The sequence below is a fragment of the Rhopalosiphum padi genome, chromosome 3 (assembly GCF_020882245.1).
Source record: "Rhopalosiphum padi isolate XX-2018 chromosome 3, ASM2088224v1, whole genome shotgun sequence".
Classification (NCBI taxonomy): Eukaryota; Metazoa; Arthropoda; class Insecta; order Hemiptera; family Aphididae; genus Rhopalosiphum; species Rhopalosiphum padi.
The window spans coordinates 19,666,782-19,687,061 of record NC_083599.1 but is presented as its reverse complement, the minus strand read 5'-3'; the positions used below and the strand labels follow the sequence as shown (position 1 = coordinate 19,687,061).

The 20,280-nt window shown below is 26.8% G+C and overlaps 1 protein-coding gene across 2 annotated transcripts; it reads right to left on the bottom strand.

The window, feature by feature from the left end:
• Positions 1-2,360: 2,360 nt before the first annotated feature.
• LOC132926596 (docking protein 2) lies at positions 2,361-8,104 on the bottom strand. Of its 2 annotated transcripts, none has more exons than XM_060990965.1 (5): positions 7,638-8,104; positions 7,432-7,568; positions 7,041-7,220; positions 4,263-4,416; positions 2,361-3,504 (listed from the first exon to the last, which is right to left on the bottom strand). In XM_060990965.1, exons 2-5 carry the CDS (start codon positions 7,504-7,506, stop codon positions 2,483-2,485), a joined length of 1,431 nt encoding a protein of 476 aa, XP_060846948.1. In that variant the 5' UTR covers positions 7,507-7,568; positions 7,638-8,104; the 3' UTR covers positions 2,361-2,482. The 2 variants fall into 2 exon arrangements, with proteins under 2 accessions (XP_060846948.1, XP_060846949.1); XM_060990966.1 differs by having other exon boundaries at positions 7,642-8,104.
• Between the last annotated feature and the right edge of the window lie 12,176 nt (positions 8,105-20,280).

Below are 20,280 nucleotides of genomic sequence, written 5' to 3'. Positions count from 1 at the left end.
ATGAACCTAATGAATTTTTCCACTAAATGGCTGTATACCTAAAAGCACATTTTGGTTTACTTAAATCAGTGGTGGGCAAACTTTTTTAATGGGGGGCCACAAAGTTTAAGAAATTCTAGAGGAGAGCCAGAATTATAGAAAAATGCATTTTGTGTTAAAGCTTTGAATCATATAATACTATACTTCTATACTATACAGACCATATACTATCCATATCGATGAACCCTCGGTGGGCCAGATTAAATACTTTCGTGGGCCGTACTTTGCCCATCACTGATTTAATTTTAGTTAAGTTTATTAATATATCTGTATATTAGAATTTTTTTCTGACAAATTGTTATTTAAAAAAAATATAAATAGTATATTAATTTATTGTGTATACCCGTATACCTAAGTAGTACAAAAATATTAAATAATTAATTCATTAATGAAAAAAGTAAATAAGTTAATAATATATTGAAATAGATTCAGTTATTAATGAGTTTAATGAAAAATGATGTATTTCTGTCATTATAATAATATAATAAATTTATAATTGTTGTATTGTTACATGTAAATATTATAATAACACAGTTAAAGTAATAAACACCTACATGTAATAATTTATTTAAGTTCATTGCCTTATAGACTATAGAGGCTAAAATTCAAAATTCATAAATACGCTCAATAAAATTGAAGACCTACCGCGGAGATCGGTCGTTCGGAATTCGGTGTATGTTACCATCACGAACAAATCTGTATTCTATGATCACGAACAAAATTATTATTAAATAATAACCATAGATCTATAAACTAGTTACTAAAAAAATGTAAGTGGTGTATGTTTTTAGAGCATAGTTTTGAATTTTTAAATGCATAATTGCTTGCATATCTAGAGCTATAGCTTTTTAAAGATTATCTTTTATTTGTAAAAATATTCTCTTGAATGTAGGTATTTATTTAAGTGATCAATAGTGTTAAGCTAATTTATATTTTAACCACAGAACAAAATTTTAATTTTGTATTGTTCCACTATTTAAGAGTTAATTATACCTTTAAAATCATTGCAATTTTGATACATAATATATTTATTTAGAAAAAATAAAATTTGTATGGTATACAGTACCCAATACAGAATACACAAATGCTCACCAAGTTTTGTATAATACTAATAATGCATTTCATTGGACTCCAGGGACATATGTTGATAGGACAAATTCTAAAAAATCAGGTAGGCTATTTATTTTAGATCCAAGACAGATTTAAAAATTAACTAAAAAATAAAAAATAATAAAAATAATAACCGTTCTGCTGTATCTAGTAAACATCGAGTGAAACTACCAATTAGCCATTATGTCACTGTAATGTATTAAATTTGAAATCAATGATAAATTATTATTAATAAAAAATGATTCGGAGCAAAGATGGTCTATTGTTCTTTGAGCCTATTTTACCAAGTATATTTATATTGTTATTATCTGATAAAATCTGACTACATATATATCTGTTCAAAATAAAAAAATGTGATTTCATAAAATATGATTAACAAAAATTGCTTATTCATTAATCATTGAATTATATTTCTATGTTTTTATCATTGGTTTAATACAAAAATTGAGTTTTAAGAAGTGGCAGCTAATTTTTATTTAAACCAAACTTATGAACTGAGAGCATTTGTCTTAAATTTATTTTAATCCTAAACAATGCCTACTCAATAATTAATATACTTATATAATACACAAATAAATATTTAATACATAAACTGTATGTATATATACATAATTATTGGTAATACATTTTGGTTTTTCATTCATTATACATAGAGTAAAATAGTTGTTAATTAAATATTCTTATACAGTTATAATACATTAATTCACGATACAGTGAAAATAGTTTTTAATGAGCTTCATGTGCAATGTCATACAAGTTGAAAGTGAATAAACATTTTTTTTTATAGATTTTCATTTGATTGATGTCATACAAAAATATTTGTACAAAATAAAGTTGGAATTATTTTATTTAAAAAAATTTAATTTAATTTTTAAAGATATAAAAAAATAAATAGATAAATATTGTTTCATAATAGAATTTTAAAACTATAAATATTTATACATTTAGTTTCATCATTATTAGTATTTTATATATTCAGAATAACTCACATATATATATATTATATATTAGAGTAGAATTACGACATTAATAAAATAAATATTTATAAATCTTTTTCATTGTGATTATTGCACATATGATATTATTAAAAATTAAAAGTTATTATAAATTAAATAAAACAAATACAAGAAACTAAAATTAAACACTGTAAAATAAATTTACTAACAAAAGTGTCTAAATGTGATGTAGTCAATGATAAAATATGTAAAAAATAAAAGTCAGAATCTATATATTGTAATAAATATATGACATTTTGTATAGATATAGGAAAGTATAATAAAAAATATATAAATTTAAAAATTGGTTTTCATTAATAATAAAAATAAAAATAAGACTAGACCTTATTAGGCTTGAAGACCATAGCATATTGCAATTCATTGTGTGCTACAGAACCCAAAGACTCGTTATTTGAGCGATTTTCTTCGGTCGAGTTTTTTTTATTAATAGTACCATAACCATAATGTGAATCGTCAGCTTTCCGAGCAGGCATCATCACGGTATCTGCTTTAACTATGGATTTTTGTTTTGTTGTTAAAGCAATAGGATGAATTTGTCTATATCCAGGTGCTGTTTTAGATATGAAACCAAAATGTTGTAGATGGTCATAATGTTCAGCACCATCATCAGATATTATAGTATTACTAGCATAAGGTTTTTCGCAATGATTTGAATCATTTAAACCCATAGTCCTCCAGGCGTCATTTCTCACTTGGACATCTTCATATGCTGCATCTGGTGATTCTATTTCTTTAGTTTCATTGTAAGGGTCGTTCATAAAAGGAGTAGGTAGCTTCTTGGAAAAAATTGCCTTTGGTTTTGGTTTTAGTGGTGGTGGCGGAGGAGATGTAGTTGGAGGTACTAATAATGTTGGTAGAGGCATAAGAGGTTTGATTGAACAAGAAAAGCTATTAAAGTCATTGTCCAAAATTAATGGAGTAGTACTAGTGGGCGATGGCGGTAAAGGGCTTCGAGAACGGGCCATCATAGATAAAGCCGCTCTGAACTGATTATCACCACACATGATGGATGTTGCATCACCTCCACCATTCAATAGTTTTTTCATACTTTTCATTTTTGATGAAATGCATCGAAATATCTCCTGTTGGTTTGAATGTTCCAAATGAAACACGCCTTCACCACTAGCACATTTGCGACCAGCTTCAAATGTAAATCTACCAGCTCTATACCCATATCTTCGAATAAATCTATATGGCCACGTTAGAAGTAGTGTATCATTCTCATCAGACTCTCGTAATTGTAGAGCGACAGGAGTAATGACCAATGTATAAGTTTGTTCTTTTAAACCACAACGTTCACTGGCATCGGATGATATTAATTTAACACTAAAAACACCAGCTGAAAATAATAATTTAAATATTAAAGTGAGATAATTGTAATTGAATTTTGAAATATAAATATAATATTAGGATTTGAATTCATTAGCAATGTTTGAAACTTAATTAATTTGCTTATTTATGTGACTTGATTTATAGTAGAGTGTTGTAGAAATTTATTATTGGTTCTTATGATTACAAATTTTTAATATTTAAGTGATTATTTCAATAGTTATTTTTTGTATATTTTTTCTACTTTAAAGAATATTAGGTAGCGCCATTGACAAAAACAAATCAGTTTAATTACTAATAGATCAGACAAAACAAATTCAAAAATATTAACACAGGTACAAATACATGGACATTTTGAAGGGAATGATATTTATGGTTTATTTAATAATTTATTAATGGTAAATATAATTTTATGAAATTGCTTTTTGCTTATTTTTTTTTTTTTATAATTTTAAGTGCATTTTCAAAAGAAGTTAATCATTAATATGTATTTTTTGTAAAATTAATAGTGTAATTTTATTTTCCATCACACTTGAATAATTTTGACTAAAAGTATTATACATTTAGTTTGTTTTTGTGTTATACTTTATAATTTAAAAATGTAAGAACTATTGACTATAGATGACATATAATCACCACAACAAGTATATTGAAATTTTTCATTTTTTATTTTTTATTAACATTAAAGATTAAACACATATTTAACAATTTTATATTGTCAATAAATCATTCTCTTACTAGTTATAAAATTGTTTTTAGTTGACTTACCATCTCCAGATGAACAATATAAATCATTGTCTTCTTCAATTGTTTGTCTTGAAACATTATCTCTAAATGCCACAGCTTGCAAAGCACATATCCAGTCAGTCATTTCTTGTTCATTGTTTGCAGCAAAATGATGAACACCGGTTTTTGTCCAAACCTATATCATGGATAAACAAATAACAAAATTAGTAAATAAAAATAATAGAATACAGTAAAAAATGAACCAAGAGTATATAAGTATTTTAATTTTTTACATATTCTGGTGTTCCAAAAATATTCATTTGAAAACTAAAATATTGTAAAAAACCAACAAGAAAACAGAAATATAATGTTCTCTCTTTCAATCAAGTTTGATAATGATTAATTAACTTTAATATTTAAACTAACAATACAAAATTGGCTTTGCAAACTTAAATTTGATATATTTTATGATTGTAAGATAATAATGTGGATATGGAATTTTTAATGTACAATAAAACAATATAAATTAAATATTTAAATACAAAAGATCATACTTAAGACTGTTATTACTTAATAACTTTCAATTATGCATTAAAATTATCAATATTAATAATAAATTGTTATTTAACTGTCTAACATATAGTAATTTTAATATTCCAATAACTCTAATTATGGTAATTACTAATTACTTTATTAACCTTTACTATAATATCTAAATTGCAATAATACAGTATCTTTAAAATTTAATCATATTAAATTTCCTGGGGCACAAATTATTATGCATATCTAAATTAATAATTTGATATATTGATTTATAATTAGTATACTGCAATAGACATTTAAAACGAGAAGATCAAAAACATAATATATTAAAGCTATTAACAATATATAAATATTTAATTATGTATTTATTGTTATTTAGTAAATACAATTATTTTTACTTTAGTTTGCATGAGAACTATAAAAATAAATAAATAGATATTTGATAATTAACTATAACATATAGTAATCTTAATAACCCAGTAATTATAATATGGTGATTACTATATACTATTATAATTACATTATTAACCTTTATTATAATTGTTGAATTGCAATGATGCAGAAGCTTAAGAAATATCAAATTTCCTAATAACAATTGTATATCAATGTTTTAAAAAGCTATTATCAAACTTTTTATCACTCATTCAGTTTATCTTAGCATTCAACAAATTTCTATCTAAGTCTGTGGGATTTCATTATACCTAATAAAGTTTTTGGATTATTTTTTTAATTGGAACAGTTGCCGAGTACCAAGATGAATACACAACTTATAATCAATAATTTAGATAATTAATTCATTTATAACTTGTATATTTAATTTAAATGAAAAAATAAATTGAAATATAGTACCTAAAACTATAATATGTATAATTTATATAAACTATATTACCTACACATACATATATAATATCTATAGTTAAAATCATTCAAATCTTTCATGTTTGGAATATACAATATTATCAAACTAATTCTAATTATAAATGTTTTTAAGTATTTTAAATGTTAATTAATAAAAATTACAGCAATAATATAATATAAATGATTGTATAATACTAAAGTATTTGTCAATTTAAATATTGATCAGCTTCAAATAATAATTTATCTTTTATCGGATAAAATATTTTTAGATTATGTAAAGATGCTTATATTTTATTTCTGAATAAATAATTTAAGGCTGTTCTAAACATAAAAAGAGTATTACAAAATTATTATAATAAAAATTGATTACAAAGTAATAATAAACACTCTAATAACATAATTTATATTTTTATTGAGTTTAATAACAGCTTAGTAACATATTACAATAATCAATAGTACATTAAAAGATTATTTTAAACAATTTATGATAGCAATTTTTTCTTAATTAATGAAAGTTATTAAAAGAAAAAAAGTATTTAATTACATATGAATTTATTGGCATTCAGTTCATAATCGAATTATTTCATCAAACAATTTATAAAAGTAACTAATTTCAAGATATAAAATTTTGTTTTAATTAATCAAACTTGTTTAACGAAAATAAATTCTTGCCAGAAATTAAAGACAGGCTAAGTTAAATTATAAAACTATATGAATAAAATACTTTACTAAACTAAATATTTATATTACTGGCATACCTATTTATAAATAATATATTTCATTTAGTAATTTAGGTAGGTATCTAATAAGATTTTAGATTTTTTTTAGATATAGTTACATTTTTACATAAATTAAAAGTACTATAAATTTATAATAAACCATGACTCGGAATCCTTTTACCTACTTTGAGCTAACTAGTAACTACATATGCTATACTATGTACTTAATGTATTTATATTGTTTTTATAAAAAAATGCAATATAAGTATAGATATAGTCTATATCAAATATCATATAAATATATATATATAGTTTATACTCTATAGAGTTTTTCACTTATATAGAATAGTTTTTAAATCTTTACTTAATTCAATCTTAATAACTGTAATCAAATATATTTTGGCATATTCTGTAATTCTGTTTTAATTTAAAAATGTATTGCAAGCCTCCATAAGATTAAACATTTTGGGACATAAGTTAGTTATTACTATGATATACTATTCATACATATCTATACTAGTGTTAAAATATAGTGCCTACATTTAAATTGTAAACTTTTAAATATTAAGTTGTATAAACATTTAAATATATTTAATTGTGAATTAATGATGCATTTAAACATAACTTACTCATTTCTTATCATTAATCTTTTAAAAAGTTTATTAATTAAAAACCTATTTTAAAATAACAATTGACTTACCGCGAACACATTAGGTTGATGTTTTTGAGCATCTTGTGTGATTTTCACACAGCTTTCCAAGGGTATTATAGAGGCAATATTTGAAGATTTCTGGTCTTCAGTACCGTCAAATACTTCAAGACGATCTATACCATGTTTACTCCATTTGAATAATCTACAGTAACGTTTCTGCCAGGATTTCTAAAAGACAAATTTTAAATTAGGTAAAAAAAAAAGATATTCGAGAGGTAGGTACCGGCAGAATTTATAAATAATGGCAATTTTAACCGTTAGGAAAACCAGGGTTATTTTATAATAAAATCGAAAAACGTTTTAAAACATTAATATCCTAATGGGTCAGGTACCACCGACGGATTATCACGGAGGTAGGCAATAACGATGACGGACTAACCTTTAGTTGCGATAGTACTCCGTGAGGCGGAAAGTAGAGATATCCTTCTTTATACGAGTCGTCCGACCTCGCCATTTGTCCAGATCGTCGTCGGTTAGTGCACCACAGTACAAGTAGTCGAACAAAGCCAATAGTACCTGACAATAATAATAATAATAATAATAACAACAATATTACCGCCGTCACTCCAGTCACCGCGAACGAACCTACACGCCAGACTACGTATGAAAGGTTATCGAGCCTCCCGGAGGCATTCCTCCGCGGTCGAGTAACGACGAGGGCGCAGTGATGAAAATCGTCAAAACCCAAACACTATTGAGGAAAAACGAAGACTGTCGTCGTCTGTGATATTGTCGGGCTGCAGCTGTAACTCTGTTGGCAACGTTATCAAACCATGTGCCCCGAGCTCGTGTCGTGCGCGCTTTTCCACAGCGGTAAGTGGTGTGTACTATATAGTGTACTCGACGGACTTGAGAGACGCGACTGCGCCGAGTACAGACTTGGAACACAACCGTCTACTCGGCGACAGCGGGACACTGGACGCGGTCTGCGGACGCTGTAATAGTACCACTGCAACTGCAACAGCTACGGACCGTGTTGCAGTCGTGTTCTAATCAGTGGTAGAACCGCGGTGGCGCGCGGTCGTCGCTGGTCGCTGGCTGATTAGAGCCGCCGCCGCCGCCGGTATCTGCGACGGAAAAAAATACTTAACGTCTGCGACGGGGAGGGGAGCGGGACGGCGACGCGTATGTACCTACGAGATGGATCCACGGCGGCGAAAATATTCCGTCGAGTGGTATAATATTGAGAGGGGAATCCGATTTTGTTGTTTACTACAACGAATAACATGATATTGTTGCGTTCTGGTTTTTCGGGCAACGTTCGGCGGCGTCCGTGGCGGATGTCCACGACAGTATTATTTTTATACTGCTGATCCTTGACCGCTTGCGCTGTCAACCGCGATCCGGAACTCCGAGCCCGGCGGCGGCGACGGTACGTGCTCGACGACATGCACTTATCGTGTTGGCGTATAATGTATATAGGTACATGCGCATTATACGTACGCCGAGTAACCCCAAACTGCAGTTTTTACCTCCCTTTAACAGTTTAACATTTATAATATAGTTGTAGTCTACATAATATTATTGGTTTTATTGATTTCCGCACTTCCAGTAGGTACCGCTACTACGTACATAGGTACCAAAATATGTGAATCATTTACGGTTATAAGGGGAAGGACTTCGGGGGAGGGGGGGGGGTTAAGCCTCCCGGTAGGTAGTTTTTCGAGAAGGTGGGCTACGACTTGCTTACAGCGTATTAGGTTCGTACCTATATAATTATTATTATTGATATACTCTGCAGTACATTTTATATACTACACACGTGTATGGGGACAATGTTTATAAGTAGTGAGTTGAAGGTTGAAGTCTGCCTCCTCATTTTGATAATAAATAGAAATGTCAATCCCACACAGTCACATTTGACCGAACATCCGCCAATTAATATGCACTTGCACGTCATACTGATCACATATTCGAAAGCCTAAGATCTACAACACTATACAACAGACTTCCAATATCTATATCTATCCAACATCTTATCCTTAATATCATTTACCTATGATCCATGTGTAAATTTGTTATTAGAATTACTATGATACTATTATTAATATTATTTATAATTTAATCCTATATTATATTCTGCCAACTAAAAATAAAAGTGTCACCCACACTAAAAATAATTATGTAAAAATATTAAAAGATAAAATAAATAAATAATAATAATAAGTTTTAGTTACACGTACATGCGCATTATAATTATTAATATATACAACAAGTCAACAACTATTTTATAGTGTAGTACTGTAGTAGTACAGCAACAACTATCCTGGGGCAGTAAATAGAAGATGTGGGTGCCGCCTGCCACTAATTATACAATTAGGATATTCGTGTATTCAGGCACACGTCTCGTTTTCGATGGTTAAAACTTGGGTATATACTAATACACTATATTATTGTAATTATTTTTGTCGGTACGGTGTTTTTCGGTTCGCGTTAAATATTACATTATTACAATACTTACCTAACTATATAACATATTAGGTAGGTACGTCGTCGCATCCGTGTGCGGTTACATAATATATAACGCTATACTACGACGACGTTTTACTTAAGTAGGACGCGACAGAATGTACACGTATATATATATATTATATAGGTACTACTACGTGTGTATGTAATTAATTTACACTGTTACATTATAGGTAAAGTGTAAACGTAACAACTCGCAATCACGTGTATAAGAGGATATCCGTCTCGACTCTCGAGTGGTCCCCCGCGACCTATCCATGTGATCGTCACTCGTCAGATACCAGAATAATATAGGCATCTCTAATAAAGTGTATAATGTTACGCGTTAGATGGTGGCTATGTTTACGACCTATTGAGATCGACTTCTGTAATGTATATTATCGTACGACCCGTACGCATTACGCGCGTTTCGCAAACGGTTTTTTAATTTTATTATTATTTATTATTATGGCACTCGTATTTTTTCTATATCCTACCCCGCTCCCACCCTCGCACACACACACATATACTGAAACGGATCTATATACATATACTTATGTCTTGTATAGCTAGCTGTGGGTTATAAATCGTTTGTACATTGTACTACAGTAGTAGGTACATTTGTACCTCGCATATATTTTACATACGACTGTCATCAATTTGACTATACACAATAAAAATTAAAAGGTAACCATATTGAATTGATAGGCTGCGAAAGCTTGCATGTGACGTCTAATCAATATATTGTTATACCTACCTATATAATAAATTATAATATAACATTGAATAATTACAATTGTAATTTTTACTTTTTAGATACCTACATGTAGGGCATAGATAGTCTATAAATATGTATTATACGTGTATATAATTAAATATATATAGGCATAAATTAAATATTTCATTTTAATAAGCTTATATCCTGTTTTAATGCTTGGAAAACACTTAAACGACGTATTGCGGATCAATAGTCAGTATCTATCTACCTATTGGCTGTTACCTAGATATTTATGAAAAATAGTAGTTGAGTATTTTATTTTAAATACCTATTGTAATCATTAATTACTGGTACTTAAAATGAATTATTAATATTTAATACCATTTAAAAGTTCTATAAATCTCAATACTCACATACTACATATAGGTTTATAAATGCAATTAAAAAATAATGACAATTTATAGACAGTTTACAATCATTTAATTTAGTTAACCATGTTCGATGTCCATGTATAAGTTATGTTTTTAGTATTATATTTGACAGAAAATTAGCAACGTATAAATATACAATATTATATTGTAATTTATCATTAAATGCCATTGAGTCATTTATTCATCTAATATCGCTTATATACTAATATTTTATAGATAGTAGGTAGTAGACAATATAATCTCAATATATTAATTATCAAAGTAGTACCCTAATCATTATAGAAAAACATACATCATTATCGATGTCTGATAATCAAAATTAAAATCTTTTATAATAAGTATAAAACTGTATAATAATTTATTATATTTAATAATAATTTATGCGTTAAATTTCAGTACAATTTAAAATATATGATAATATATATTATATTCGATATACTATGTATATTATCGATTTTACTTATTTCTTAAGTCAATAAATTAATTAAATGAAATATATATAATATTTTAGTCTGTGGTCGTAATAAGTAATGCAGACATAAGCAGTATACTAGCTGTGTGTGGAGTTAGACAAATGTATACATACACATAATATACTATAAGATAAGAACATGAGATTAAAAAATAATGTTCTTTTGTGATTTAGTTTGAAATATGTAGGTTTAATATGCTTTTTGTGTAGCCTATGCTGCCTATGTGTAAGTTCAAGATTCCATACTATAGTTTTTCTTATTAAAATAAGAAATTTAGAACTTTTTAAATAAATGTGGACAATTTTTTTATATTCGTTCGAAGTTCAAATGTTGATTAGATTGGTTAAATTACGAAAATGTTCAATTTATAAAATTAATAAAATGTTCTATTTTTATAGCTAAGTATTAAAAATTAATTACAATAGGTTTCTTATTAGTTGTTATACCTAATTTATTGTCTTTATTTTATAAAAACCTAAAAACCTAAATAATACAAATGCATAATATTTTATAGGCATAAATGCATAATAATATTGTAATTTTTAATATTATATAATAATTATGTTTTTGACAAAAATTAGTTCAAATTACCATATGACCTACTAAAAGATAAAGAAATTGCATAAACAGACCGTCTTCCATTCAGAATCGTTTCTTGAATGCAATAATTTACTATTTACTATTGAATTCAAATTTAGTACATCGATTACACACTATATAGGTACGGTGACTAACGAAATTGCGGAGTAGGTATACTTGACAGTTACTACAGAGTTAGAACCCTGATTTTTTTGAATATTTTATTTTGAATTTTGAATTTAGATTATTTAATAATTAAAAAATAAATACAATATAGGTATCAAAAAAGTACCTAAGTAGGTACCTATTGACCTAGTTAAAACCATGAATTGTATTATATAATAATACATTGTGGATATTTATAAATTATAATAGCCATTCAGGTACGTTTATTATTTACAAAAAACAAATAATTATTTTAAAATATATAATAAATATTTGAATATTGTATTTTTTGTTTTTCAAAGTTGTCCAATTATTTATAATAGTATTATTTAAAACAAGTATATTCTCAACGAATTTTCCTATATACTTAGTCTATAATCTATATGACCATTATCTACTTATCATTATCGAATTTAAAGAATTCATTATTCACTAGTGATACCTATTTGGATTGCGAATTGAATGTTTAAATATTCAGAGTTATCATGAGATCAATTGTGTCACTATTTTAAATTAAATTCAAGTTATTTAAAAAAAATATATAAATTACATTCTCAAACCTTTGAATTAGTTTTTTGGAAATCGGGCCATTAGAGAGTGCAATTTAAAAATGTAATTAGAATCATACATATTATATGTTTTTAAAATTATGATTAAAAAAAATGTATCAACAATAAGGTTACTATGTTGACGTAATTAGGTAAATTAATAATTATTTTACAGTGGTAAAATTATGAAAATGTTGATTCGAAATAATAATAATAATGAATGTAACAAATTTGGTGACATCTCGAAATCGGTCAGAAAAAAAATTGTAAACAGCCTAAAAACATATGGCTATATGTTAAAAGTTGCTATATTGTTTTCATCATGTGTCTAAAATATATAGTCTATACAATTTTTTTTTTTTTAATAATTATCGTTTCAATAAATTGATGTGAGACGTTAAATGGGTATTTGTTAGTGTTTTTATTATATTGCCTGTGTGAAGGATAGATACACTAAATAATAAATATCAATATCTAATCATCCAGATCTCCTTAGGTGGATGTCGTCCTGCATGTATTATCTATGTCTCACCAATGTGCATCATAGTAAATTTGCATTTAGAACAATTTCAAGAATTTATTTTATATTATTAGTTTTAATAATAGTCACATATTATCAAACTTAAAGCTAAGAATATTATCTATGACATAACGTAGGCTTTTAATGGTATTTTAATTTTTACATAAATTGTAGTTAAAAAAAAATATTAATTATTCATTATTTTATTGTAAAATAATAAAACTTTAAAATACTCATAAATCATTTTTAAATAAAAATATTAATAAAAGCCTACGTGATGCTTTAGATAATCGATAATCTAACTATATAAATGTAAAATTAAAATCTTTGTTCAGGGTAAACTCTGAAACTTTACTTATCAGATCTTCTTGATATTTTATTTTTAAAAACGAAAGAATATATGACGGATAAGGTTTCTATCGTAATAGAATTTGTCTACGTTAAAAAACCTCTGAGTTATCTCTTATCTACTAATTAAAATAAACGTGTAAATTTTATAAATTGTATATCTATAAATATACACATACATTTACATGTTTTCGATGCATTCCGAAACTACTCAACCGATTTTGATAAAATTATGATCAATATGTGTAATTTTATCTCCGTCATAAGATAGGATATTTTTATCCCGGTTAATGACCTCAATATATTACCTATTTATAATTTTTAGGGCTGTGCGATTTGTTTCGATCATTTGAATAATAGATTATTTTAAACGAATGATACATAATCGGTTAATCGATTGAAAAAATGCAACTCTAGGCGGGAAAGTTATGTAAAATTGATATGTCAGAGATATCATCTATACACCAAATCAGAAAACCAAAAATAGTTTTTATCCTTACGCTAAATGTTAGCATTGTTAGCATCATAGACAACCAAACTTAACACGGGTGCATTTTGTACGGGTGACATGCACGGGGACAGCTAGTATAAAGTACATATTATGAAAAAACTCATTGAGGATATACTTGTTTTAAATAATATTGTTATAAATCATTGATCAATTCTGAAGAGTTAAAAAATATGGCATTTAAATTTCTAATATTGTATTTTAAAATAATTGTTCGATTTTTTTATTTTTTATTTAAATATTCTGCTGAACGCTAATTTGTTATGATGCGTGTCAGTAAGACGAAGAAATAATTAGACAACACATGCATTTTAGACATTTTACAGTAGTTTATTAAAATTAATATCAATGCAACATATATATTATACGTATAAATTTATTATATTCGTAAAATGTAAGCAAGTACACTTTCAGTCGTCAAAACTCACAATTCATAAAATAATATATAACTAATGATATTTTGAATTCGTTAATTTATTTGCATAAGTAATTATTGCCACAGTTATAAAGATGATAATTGTTTAGATATACCCAGTTAAAATAATTAAAAAAAAAAAAACATTAATAATATCTATATTTAGTAGATAAAATATATATCTAACTCTATATAATTGGTTTATGTATGATATGTATTATGGCTTATAAATGCCATTTACCAGCTGTATTATCGTATCATTAAAATATTAATAGCAGACATTAACTAAAATTTCAAAATGCAATTATTTTTTTTTTGCAAAATATTAACTATAGCAATTCGATGTGCTGCCATGCCGACCACAATCCCTATAATACTACAGATTAGATGAAATTATGGTTTCATCTATTCTGTGATAATAGTATAATACCATAAATTTATTTTCATAAAAAATAATACTTTATAGTGAGTTTATGTATAATAATATCATTCTTATTTTATGTTACATTGGTATGTATTTATTTTTCGTAAATAAAATTGTTCACAGGTAATTGGGAGTTGGGACCTGCAGAAACTTTGGGTAAAATGTAGTACCCGTTTACAAACAATAAGTATTTATTACGCAGCAAACGAATTGCGTCTCACGATCTTTTTTTCATACGAATTGCAACCGGATAATATTCAACAACTACACTAACTGTGTCCGATATAAATACATTATTTTCCTTCCCATTTAAGACAGACTTAAGACTGTCAATAGCAACATTAATTATTAAATATAATATTGTTGATTGTAGGTTAAAAATATTATTAGTTAAACTAATAAAAAAAAATATAAGATTAGGTTATTGTATAATTAAATTAAAATGTTATTATAATATTATTTATGGATTGGTAAAAAATTGAATATTACAGCCATAGGTGTGCCGTGTGCGCAAAGCTTAGTGGTAAGTGTTGCTGAAAATTATTTATTTATATGTGTTTAAGCATTATTAAGCTTTAAGAAAAGAGCATTTACTTATAATAATATAATAGCACATTTTCTTCAGTCTTGAAAATGTATTTGATTGATACAAAAATGGAATTTATTTTATACAATATGTCAATACATATTATGCTTTGATTAAAAACAAACATAGTCATATGAACAAATTTTTCTAAAAGTTATGATAAAAATAATAATAATAATACATTGAATGATATTAAAAATAATAACCTAATTAAATATTTTAAAATAATATCATATGAACATTTCATTTAATATGTGATGTTATCTTGTAAATTATAACTATTAAAATACTAACTATATTTAGTAAGAAAAAATAAAAATTGTGAGTGAAAACTGAAATTATTCGCAGTCCGCAGACCGCGGGTGTTGCTATAGCATACCCTGCAACACCCATGCGCATGCCTCTATAGATACAGTTTTAATATAATCAAAACGTGTTATTTCGTTCACCTATAGAAAAACGTAAGAAAAAAAATTGAATGAAATTAAAAACTATAGTATTCAAACTATATGTATACAAGATAAGATAATAAGTAGTGTGTACATTAAAGTGTCATGTTTATTAATAGGTGATTAAGTAGGTATTTACAATATTTATCCAACACAAATACACTGCATATAAATGTATTGATTTTAATTTTGTAATTAAAATCACAATAAAATATAACGGCGCATAGATGGAAATATACCTAGTAAAATCAAAATTGGACGTATACACTTATTCTCTATAGCAGCGGTTCCCAAACTTTTTCCTATCACGGCAGTACGGCACATTATTCTTAGTTATTATAAGTCACAGTACACTTTGAACAAATATTATCTACTTATCGAATAATACGTAGGTAACATCTGATTTGATAATTAATCATCTCATAATTTTAAAAGAAAAAATGAAAAAGTACTTCCCATCTTTGCCTATTAACGAATATGATCGACGATCGTTCATTGAAATTACAATTTATTTAATGAACTTAAACTGTTCCAGTTTTGGAGTCTTACTAAAACATATAGTATCCGATAATTACAGAAATTGCAATAAATATATTATTACCATTTTCTACAACATATCTCTGTGAACTTAAGTTTTACGCACTAACAAATACTAAAAATAAAAAACCTGAACTACTTGTATCAGTTGAACAAGAAATGTTGGTGTGTTTATTGTCGATCCCTCCTAGAATTGAACTATTATGCAAACAACATCAAGCACACGTTTTACACTAAAATTTATAATTATATCTCTTTTTTTGTAATTTTAAAGTTCATTTTTATATTAATGATATTTAAGTATTTTGAAACAAATCATTATTTGTTTTTTTTTTTATAAAAAAAGTTCAAGTTATCGCGGCACACCTTTCAAATTTCACGGCACACCCTTTGGGAAACACTGCTCTATAGTAAACACATAATAGATAAATAGTTTACAAAAAGGGTAGGGTATAATGGAATAGGAATAGTTATCCCTTACATAGATGCCTTTTTTATATGCACAAGATTTTTTTGTTTATTTGTATAATAATATTATGTAGTATACTACTATACACTATACAATATAAATTATATAAAAGTAGAAAACAGAAATGTAAAAGTTTAGATTTATAACGGAACAATGAAGAAATTTCATCAGTGAAGATAATATATTATAATGTAGTATCGAAAATGTTTAAGTAATAAAAATACTATAACGCGTTGTTCATATTTCCTTATCTTAATTGTTTTCTTATATTCAACAATTTAAAACTCGCTGAATTAGTTGATATATATTCAGACGTAAAAAGAAGCTTGTAGAATAATAAATATTTTAAAAATAAAGAAGATGCGATTGAGTTATCTATGATAGGCTTTGCCGTTTTGGTAGCTACCTAATTTAAAAATAGTTAAAAATAGTTATTCACTGCGAAGAACAAAAAAAGTCATAAACACAGATTACACGTTAAGGATCGCAGGTTCCCCCGACCTCTTCTATAGAGTTTCACTGTATTGTGATATTCTATACACAATAATAAATTTTCAGTATCACATTAACTAATAAACATTTAAATAATTACTACACTTAAGTGTAGTGCAAGTTACATAAAATGTTTGAAATTTAATCAAAGTTTGTTTAAATATAGGTAAGTACTGTCGGTATCTTTTAAAACTGCAGGCGCAAAGTACAAGTTATTACTTATATTTTAATAATTAACAAATTTTAAATATCGATGAATAATTTGTATGAAAATACGGACAATATATACATACTTGTATTAATAAAAAAATATTATCTTCTTAAAAATTTTTGTATTACTAAGAATACGTACTTGAGATAAGTTATGAATTACAATATTTCGATTTAATTTCACTTGATTACACTTACATATAATTATTATAATTTTAGATTTCTTGTGAAAATCTATTAAATTATTAAGTAGGTATATTAAGATAAAAAAAAATATTTTATTCAAATTAATTTAAACGTTGAGAGTTCGAAGTTACATACTTAATATATTAATTTATAAAACAAAAAACTATTAGTTAGGTATAATAGGTATATATTAAATTGTATTTAATCAATGGTTAGATATATAGACTACTCTCATGCATATATTTAATAATCTGCTTAGGTGTAAGCTATAAGCAATAATGTGCGAGACAAGTGTAGGTACAAGGTACAACACAATGTTACACATTTATATTTTTATATATATGAATAATTTCTTTATTTTATGTGGTCACCTATATTTATTTACCATACTGGCATGTCTTATATGTTTAGGTATAGCTACCTATAGATATAGTACTTGATGCTTGTGAAAAGCGTTAATTGCGTGTTTTTGAATATGAAGAATATAATAGACAATAGCTTTGATTCAAAAAAAAAATGTCTCGTGCTAATATTAATCATTATTAGATAAAAATAAAATAAAAACGTATTATATACATACATTATTGTTTGTACAATTATAATATTATAAACCTACCAAATCGCAGTGGCGGCGCTAGGCGTGGGCGGTGTGGGCCATTGCCCACGGCCTCGCACCTCAAAGGGCCTCGCGTTCTAAAGGGCTTTATAATTAACTATAGAGAAATATGGGAGAAGTGTCTGTACAAAAGTGTATTGTTTTAAAAAATTCTAAATCTTAATATTTATTAAACAACTGTTGTTACTTAAAAAAATGTTTACTAAAAAAATTTAAAAAGGTCCTCTTTAAGTGTACTTTGCCCACATATAAATTTTACCTCGCCACGCCACTGCCAAATCGTATTAATATAGTTTATATATAGAGGATTGCTAACGATGGTTACTGGTTATACTAAATCCCCACATTGGTATATGGTTTCGTAATACATTAATACCACCATGTTTATATAGTATTGTAGAATATATAGTCGCTATAATAAGTGCGAACTAAAAAATTATATGTTATAGCCTTATATAGCGTATCTATATTTAATATTACTATTATGAATGTCTATTTAGAAAAATATAGCTGTCATGCTTTTAAGTACGTATTCAAATATGAAAATGATATATTTTATTACCAATTGTTATATTAGAATAGCATAGGCTATATGATGTATAGAGCAAAATGATGGAAAAATGTAGAATTTATAAATGTATAATTTTCACGGAGTGGGAGTAATGGGACATGGTTTGAAGCACGTGGTTTGTGTATAAGTTTGCAGGTATCATGGACGCGAAATAGAATGGAATGGCGCGATTCGCCTATAGGATAGTCTCGGGATCGCAAACTACAACCTATTCGATTGAATAAGTACCTAATAAATATTTTATTATGTATAGATACTAATAAGAGCTTATATATGCCTACATTTAATATTAGATAAGTACTTCGTACTTAAATTGTTCATATTTATTGTTTACATTATTTGCGCTCTAGAAAGCCCATACAACAATCTTACATTAATCATAACAATATTTTAGTAATTTTTAATTGATTGTAAAAACATATAAATCCAAAAATATTTAAAAATTTTGTATTTTATTTATAGGTTTTAAAATAAAGTGGGAACCTTTCTTATTGATATTTTTACAGTTTTTATCAATAATTATAATTTAGAAATATTTAATAGATATTATAATATATTATACGTATTGCTCAAGGGAGGGAATGATCTCAAGCATAACAGCGATTGCTCCTCCTACCCAATACACTCCGAAGTTTCCAGTATTGGACATTGGTCAATATAATATAATAATTGAGCTTGAGTATTGACTATATATAAGGATGAACCAAATAGACACTTAAGATATAGTCTTTTATATCTTATCTGTACTTGTATAAGCCTTAATATCTCATGTTGTTAAATTTTTCACCACAAACACTAAGTGAAATCAGCAACCTTCGAATAAAAGACCACACGTGTAGTTGTAACTATAAGGATCCAATAATTCGAGTAATATAAAATTACTACACGGAGCCAACTCATGTTTAATTAAAATACCTCGAGATCCAACTTGAATTTGTCCATGTCCCAATACTTTATTTCACTATCAAAAAAAGTCTAAATTCTAGCCACCCTAAATTTAAAGGCCTAACAATACCTATGTACACTAAACAATACTAAACACTTGGCCATTTGGGATAGACATTAATTAGTTAAATAGTTGAAGTTAAGTTAGATATATATTTTTCTAAGTTACACGAATTACTTTTTTAAAATACGAAGTTTAACTTAACGAATTAAATTATTTTTTATGATTATTATTAGTGGCGTTAAATATGTCAAGTTGAGCGACCACTCTACTTTTGTTTTAAGTATGACTTCAATAAGTGCAGCGAGTAAAATTGTTTGGTCTTATTTAACTCGGTTTCCCCATTAATTGTCAAGATATTATAATATACTTGTTAAAATCTAATTAAATGATAAAAAAAAACCTCCGGTAATTTAAACATAAATGTTATTGCTTGCCAGCTACCAGTACTGCATACAAATGATAAATAATTGCCTTGAGATTTGAGAAATTAAAAAAAATCGTACTTAAATGGTGGGTGGGTAAGCGTGTAAATAATTTGATTCCGCTCCACTTGAATTTATAACACTCGGCGCTTCTATAGTTAGGT

What these genes read in the sequence shown, in the direction of transcription:
- LOC132926596 (XM_060990965.1), bottom strand. Translation starts at nt 7,506, where the DNA reads ATGGCGAGGTCGGACGACTCGTATAAAGAAGGATATCTCTACTTTCCG. An exon ending in ATCAACCTAATGTGTTCGCG is followed by an intron (nt 4,417 to 7,040) that starts GTAAGTCAATTG and finishes TCCATGATATAG; the next exon opens with GTTTGGACAAAAACCGGTGT. An exon ending in ATATTGTTCATCTGGAGATG is followed by an intron (nt 3,505 to 4,262) that starts GTAAGTCAACTA and finishes TATTATTTTCAG; the next exon opens with CTGGTGTTTTTAGTGTTAAA.